Source organism: Vitis vinifera, chromosome 13 (assembly GCF_030704535.1).
Source record: "Vitis vinifera cultivar Pinot Noir 40024 chromosome 13, ASM3070453v1".
Lineage (NCBI taxonomy): Eukaryota > Viridiplantae > Streptophyta > Magnoliopsida > Vitales > Vitaceae > Vitis > Vitis vinifera.
The window spans coordinates 25,230,836-25,238,559 of NC_081817.1; the positions used below are offsets into that span (position 1 = coordinate 25,230,836).

At 28.7% G+C, this 7,724-nt stretch overlaps 1 protein-coding gene across 1 annotated transcript; it reads left to right on the top strand.

Annotated features, from left to right (window-relative positions):
• Nucleotides 1-3,274: 3,274 nt before the first annotated feature.
• Nucleotides 3,275-7,056, top strand: LOC100267191 (annexin D4). Its single transcript, XM_002263735.3, has 6 exons — nt 3,275-3,428; nt 3,880-4,052; nt 4,909-5,124; nt 5,768-5,989; nt 6,564-6,635; nt 6,728-7,056. Exons 1-6 carry the CDS (start codon nt 3,383-3,385, stop codon nt 6,935-6,937), a joined length of 939 nt encoding a protein of 312 aa, XP_002263771.1. The 5' UTR covers nt 3,275-3,382; the 3' UTR covers nt 6,938-7,056.
• Nucleotides 7,057-7,724: the final 668 nt, after the last annotated feature.

Genomic DNA, 7,724 nt, shown 5'->3' on the forward strand with positions numbered 1-7,724 from the left:
TTAATTAACCTTTTTAAAATTTTAATTTTATAAGAATATTAATTTAAAATATTTTTTTTAGTTGTTCTTAACTTTTAAGTTTGATTTTTAAACTTTTCATTCATTTTAATTATTTATTTTAAGTTATAATACATTTATAAAATAAAAATTAAATTAAAAAATTAATTATATACTCGTTATAATTTTATTTATTTATTAAATTATAAAATATTTTTAATCTTTAATGAAATTATACTTTAGTTCTTTAAGTTTTTTTAACTATATGATATTATTCATAATTAAAAGGTATTTTAAAATTTTAGAATTTTTAAATATTTAAAATTAATAAATTGGGTTAAACAAATCATAAATGTCTTTTCTCATAAACAAATCATAAACATGACTAATTGAATGAGTTATATGAGTTGATATGATTATAACAAAAACGTGATTATGTGTGACCCGAACCCACTAAAATTTATGTCTTTTCTCACTCATGTTAGGCTGTGTCAAAATTGCCACATGCATTAGTACACTGAGTAACCCTAAATGTAATTGCCTAAAGCCTAGATGCTCTTACATGGGCTTTAGTCAAAGATTGGGTCGTCCCAACTCTGGGCTTATTCCAAGAAGAGAAGTGCATCAAGCATGTTGAGCTTGCCTAAGAGATACCTTAGTGAGCCAAAACCAAGATGGCCCATAGATCTCAAGACTAGGCTGACCCAAATAGTATGACCATGTAATTACACGGGCTGGGCAGTATCCCTTCACTGTTCAAGCCCGCTCTCTTTTGGGCCTCAAGGCTTAGTAGGCTAGCACCAATTTATTGGATTGTTTCGAAGTGTTAAAAGAGAAATTATATTGGCATCTACCAAACTTTCTATATATCCATTAGAATTGTGATTTTTCAAGGATAAACTTTCTATATATCCATTAGAATTATAGGTTTTTTAAAGATAAAAGTAGTTGTGAGAAGATTGAAATTTTTTTACAAATTAATTCAGATCATCGTCCCACTTCTTTTTTTTTTTTTTCTTTTTTCTTAATCTTTTCATAACTCTAATATTTTTCTAAAAATTATAATTTTAGAATAATAAAAAAAACAAATAATCATTTCCGATAATATTAGAAATGAAGATATAGGATCTTTACCATTTTTTTTTTATAAATTTAAGAGCTTAAAAAATGAGGGGATCATAAAAAGGGTTTCCAATTTTAGGGATGGATGCTTTTTGAAGCTTTTAATATTAGATCCTATATCTTCACATAGCTCTTAAGGTGTCTAACAATACTATACATCCAAATATGTCTTAAACTTTTATGTAAAAAATAATTAAAAGCCCATTTGGTAATGCTTCTTAAAAGTGTTTCTAGTCCTAAAAATATTTAAAAGCATTTTTAAGGTAAAAAATAGGTATTTGATAATATTTAAAAAAAAACACTTTTCAAAATTTAGAAAAATACTTGAAGCGATTTTTAGAGAAGCACTTAGGAAGTGATTTTTTTAAAAATCACTTTAAAAGCTTACAAATATTTCTAAAATACCCCCAAGTGTTTTCTGATATCCTCCATTTCCATTTCCCTTTCACTTTTCTCTTCCTCATTCCCTCTCCATCCGAGTGGAGACTCTACAGTCGAAGGCTTTTATCACCCTTGTTCAACATCGTTGAAATCGGCTCCAAAGTACTCTCCGTTCTAGATGAGCAAGTTTTATAAAGTGAATAATGTGTACATTGCAAATATATATTCGAAATGAATGCTTTTAGGCATTCCTACCTCACAAAAGGAAAGAAACTCGCATATGCTTATAATGGACATTATGTGGGCATCATAAAAGGTATAATTTTAACCATATTTTATAACCCAACTCTCCACTCCACATAGGAATACAATGGGGTAAGAATTAATATTTGACTCTTTTAATTTTAAACAAATACAATTTAAGAAAACTTTTGAATATTAAGTAGCTACCACCCATCATTTTATAATAAAAATTTATTATTTATAATTTAATATATAATCAAATAGTTTGTTTCATTTTTTAGTTAAAAAAATTGTTATATTATGATTTATGTTTATTTATTAATCCATTTAAAAATATATATTTTCCAAAATTTTCTTGTAATTATAAAAATTATTATTTTTAGTTTTTTTAACAATATAAATGTTTTTACATTCTTTTACAATGAAAAGTTTTGGATTTATTATAATATTTACTTTTTGTAATTAAATTATATGTCCTTTTTGATAATTTATTAATATTAAAATATTTTTATACTTATGCAACATATTGTCAAAAACATTATTAAAATCATTTTTCCATAATCTCATAAGATAGTTTTTCATAGAAATATTATAGAGAAAACATTTTCAATAAAAACATTTCGCCTAAAAGTACTATCAAACAGGTTCAAGAGTTTATTTGATAGTATTTTTACCCAATTTTTTATTTTTTACTGAAATTGTGTTTTTTTCTAAAAGTTTTTTAAGATAATCAATTATCAAATGTTTCTTTAAAAAACACTGTTAATTTTTTTTTAATACTATAAATGGTTTTTAAAAGTGTTTATTAAATTTTATCAAAAAAATTATTTTTTTCAAAAATACCTTTTAGGTTGAAAGTGTTTTTCGAAAACACTATCAAATGGAGTCTAAGAATGCGTCTATGAGGGATTTTAGAAAATATTTTTAGTATTTTTAATACTTAAATGACAAAAAATTTCAAAAGTTAGAAAGATTAAAAACGTTTCATAGAATCACTATAAAACGAACTCTAAATGCTAATCAACTTTTTTTTTTTTTTTTTTTGTGTAGGATCATGTATATACATAAGGACTTGATCACACAATACATTCATCATAATTTGACCCCCATAGAAGAGGCACATGAACATTCAGCACCGTGATGAGTGCCTAAGTTTCCATGAATCTTTTCACGACAAAATTCTAAACCAGCTTTGACCAACACTGTACCAGTACTAGTATTCAATTCCCATGCCGGCCCACAAGAGATATAGGAGCTCAGCCCAAGCCCAAGCCCAACTATAAATTCATTATTATTAGATCAAAACATATTCAAATTGTTCAAAATCATTATTCCATGAACTAAAATCACCCAAACCTAGGTCAAAGTCTTGATCAGAAAATCAAGTCTTAAAAGCAAAATTCAAACACTATAGTCGGAATCTCATAATCAGTGAAAGGACTCCATGATATTGACATGCAGTCCTTTGAGGACAGATGCCTTTCCTCTTCCCACAAGTCATTCCATTTTTTGTGTACATTTTATTCTACTGCATCCATCCCCTTGGATGGATCGCTTACTAAATCATCATCTCATATTCATGTATGAATGAGAAGCCTTTCATCTTATTGCGTGACTCGGGAAAAGAAAAACAACCAAAATGGATCCTCCAAATGACTTTGAAGCTCTCACCAAGGCTTTCTCAGGTTTGCCCCTTATATTTTTCTTATCATTTTTTTTATTTAATTTTGTTTATTTTAGTTGGACACTAACAATGTGTTTAGAAATTATTTTAAGAAATGTTTTTCGTTGTTTTAGTACTTGAATGATAAAAATTTTCAAATGTTAGAAATGTTATAAACATTTTTTTAGAATTATAACTAAACGAACTTTAAGAATGTATTTGATAGTAATTTTAAGAAGTGTTTCTAACATTTTTAATATTCGAAAGATAAAAATTTTCAAATGTTAGAAATATTAAAAATACTTCTTAAAATCACAACCTATCACACTCTAAATTATGGTATAATAGTCTTAAATTGTGAAATTCAACTTTTTTAGGCTTTTGTTATTTTCTATTTGCTTTATTTTATATAGGCTTACCAAGAATTATATGTAGTCCATCTATTTGAAGCAACCTTAATTTGCATTTTTTAGGATTTGGAGTTGATGAGGATTCGATGGTATCGATCCTAGGAAAGTGGCATTTGGAGCACTTGGAATCCTTTAGAAAGAGAACTCCTAAATTCTTCTTGGAGGATGAACGTCTTTTTGAGAGGTGGGATGATCACCATATTGCATGCTTAACGAAAGAATTTATGCGGTTTAAGGTACTCATGTTCTTCTTCTTGTAATAGAAATCTTAGCTGAAAGTCATAATTATGGATATCACATGGAAAATGGCTGAAAAATGTTCTCTTTTTAACCTAGTTTTAATGTATTTTGGTACTAGATATAGCCTATAAATACTTTTCTGTATTCAAAAAATTGAAATATATAATATAAGAAAATTCTAAAGTATATATATATATATATATAATGACATAGTACCATTACTTCAAATAATGAAAAATAAAATAAAATAAAATTTTCTTTTCATAAACTTATTGTTTGCTAACACTTACCCTTTCATATCATTGTTTCATGCCCAATTTGTACTCATGGATCAATTGGATTGACTTATTTTTTAAGTGCTTTTAATTGACACGATGACACATTTTAGTACAATATCCAAATATACTTTTTGTGGAACCTATTCAAAAGGCACCACCAATAAATGGTGTTGCATATGTAATTCAAGTCTCATTATTTTGTACTATTCCAAGCTCATTCATTTGTATCACATTTCGAGGTCTCCTTACTCTATATATTGGTTCTATCCCATTATAACTTGGTCTCATTTGTTTATACCTTAAATTTGTTCCCTTATGCCTTAATTTAATTTGTTTTTATACCATGATTCTTTCTTTATATTTGTACTTTTATTCAATGATCCAAATTTCATCGTATATTTATAGAAACTGAAATTCGAAGTTTTAGAGGCATTAATTTAATATCTTAGTATTTTCCTAAGAGTATTGTATTATATTTTGCCAAGGCACATATATTAGGATGTGATAATATGTTAGTTATGAATGGTTGAATTTTTTGCAATCTTATGACTCTTTTGAATTTTTTTATGGTCAGGATATTGTGGTGCAATGGATCATGCATCCTTGGGAAAGGGATGCTCGTTTGGTGCATGAGGCTATTTCTAAGGGTCCTCAAGCATATGGTTTGCTCATTGAGATTGCATGCACAAGATCATCAGAAGAGCTGCTTGGTGCTAGGAAAGCTTATCAATCCCTCTTCGACCAATCGATCGAGGATGTTGCTTCTCGACTTGAAGGCATCGAACGCAAGGTTCGTGCCACTTCAGTCAGGTTATCACATCAAATGAATGATATTCAAAGCATGAACATAGTTTTTATATGAAAATAACAATTTTGTCACACAATTGTTATACTTTATAATCTTTTTGAGAATCCATTTCATGATAGTTTTATTACTTCTTGTAAAATATTAAAATTTTCAAATACTCCTCTTAACGGTTTTATTTATATGATTAAAAATATATTATAATATTTTTATAAAATTAAAAGAATTTATTATGGTTTGTGGGATTGATTTTTATATGATGACAAGAGCCCACTTTGTGCTCAAACTAGGCCAGCTCATATGTTTCAAGATTGGGCTAGCCCAAGCAATGTGGCCCAATCATTGTGCCATAATATGCATGGCTCTTTTGTTGATAACCTAAAAATTAAGCCTCAAATGCATGACAATATAGTTGGCTAACACCAAAGTTCTTCCCTCTCAAGCCTCATCTTATGTTTGACCCAATTTGAATTAGTACAAGGGCAAAAGAACACAAATCTAACTTATTTATGATAGATTAAGGCCCTATTTGACATCTTTGATTTTAAAGGTATTTAAAGAAGGTTAAATATTTCCATAATTAATGTAAATTATGGTATAACGAAAATTTGTTTTCCTACATTGATAGCTCCTAGTAGCCCTTGTGAGTTCGTATAGATATGAAGGGTTGCGGGTTAATGAGGGGATTGCTAGATCAGAGGCCATGACACTTGCAATTGCGGTTAAGAATGTTGATAAGAACCCAATTGAAGATGATGCGATAGTGAGGATTCTAACAACAAGGAGCAAGCTCCATCTCAAGGCGGTGGTCAAGTACTATAAGGAGATTTTTGGCAAAAATATAGATGAGGTAAGGAACGAGAATGATATTATAATATATGTGTAATATACCTTGATTTTTCTTCTTTAAACTTTAATTCAACAACAGTTGTAATTAAAATAAATTTTAAATAAAGAAAAAAAAGGAAGGTACCATAGTTGTTTGAAGGAATAACAATGATAAGTAAACCCCTTAGTAGATATATAATAATAAAATTGAAATTGTAATATGATATTCCATATTAGTTAGAAGAAAAGTTTTAGGTGTTTTTTTATATAGTAGACTTTTCTTAATTATGTCATCTGTTTTAAAAACCATGGTGAGTAAGAGCCAAGATTTTTACCAAGAGAGCTCTAGTTACTAAGTCTAAATCTTTGGGGAAGGAGTATAACATACCTACTGAATTATAAATATAAAAAAAAAAATGAAATGTAGCAAAGGAAAACAATTTAATATTTTCATATTTTATTTCTTTTTTCTTTTTATAAAAAGTGAATGAATTAAGTAGGAAAAACAATGAAAAATCACATGAAGGGTTTCTTTAATTTACTTTTCTTATCATCTTAAATTACCAATTTAGTATGATTCTCATTAATTTGCTTAGGATCTTGACACTCTAATGAGTTTGAAGGAGACACTTCAGTGCCTATGCAATCCCCAAGCATATTTCAGTAAGGTAAGACTAATTCATCACAAACAACATCTTAGAAATGATCTTATATTTGTTTGTAGAATCATGTATTGGATTGATTGTTTCAATTCTTTTAGGTCTTAAATAATGCATTCAAAGATGATGCAGACGAGAATACAAAAGAAGCCCTAACTCGAGTAATAATGACACGGAGCAATGTTGATATGAAAGAAATCATAGAAGAATTTGATAAGCAATATAAAATTCCTTTAACCCAGAAGATTGAAGATGTAGCTCTTGGAAACTATAAGGATTTCTTGGTGAGCTTGATTAGAAGAGTGGCCTAATAAGAATACAACTTTCATTTCTTTAGTCAATATTTTAACAATATTTTCCGTTCTTGTAAAGATGTACAAACACATTTGATGATATTAGTGATATAATTAAATTACGCTTGTATTTGTTAGGAAGTTTGTTAAGAGTTTGTTATGCCAGCTCAGACTGTAAGTAACTGAACCCTCTTGTAATAGCTATATATAACATAATCAATAATAGACTTAAGTGAGTGTCGTAATTCTTACCAAATCCTTTCTCTCTCTAAGTTGGTATCAGAGCAAGTTTGCATTTGAGAATTCTTTTCTCTATCTCTCTCTCCCTTTCTTTTCTTTCTCTTTCTAAATTCTTCCATTTTTTTCTCAAAATTTTTCTCTAGAAACATGTCTTTGACCTCTTCTACTTCTTTTGGTGCTCCTAATTTGCCTCTTGCCTCTAAGTGCTACTAATGGCAAGCTCAAGTGCTTTCAACTATACGAGCTTAAGGATGTGAAGGCTTTCTGTTTGGATCTGTTCTAATTCTGCCTTAATTTGTCAAAGTTCCTTGTAACAGTCCTAGTTCTCCACCAACTAGGGTTTAAAATCTTGATTTCCTAATTTGAATGAGGCATGATCAGCTTTTTCTAAGCTAGATTCTTTTATTGATGAGCGAATCAATGCTCAATCATATCAATCATTGTGCTACTACTATTGAACTTTGGTCCACACGTGAATAACTTTTTTGGTCTCAATCGAAGGCCAAAGTGATGCAACTTTGTATTATGCTATAGACATCGAAGAAATGAGCTTTTAGTGTAGAGG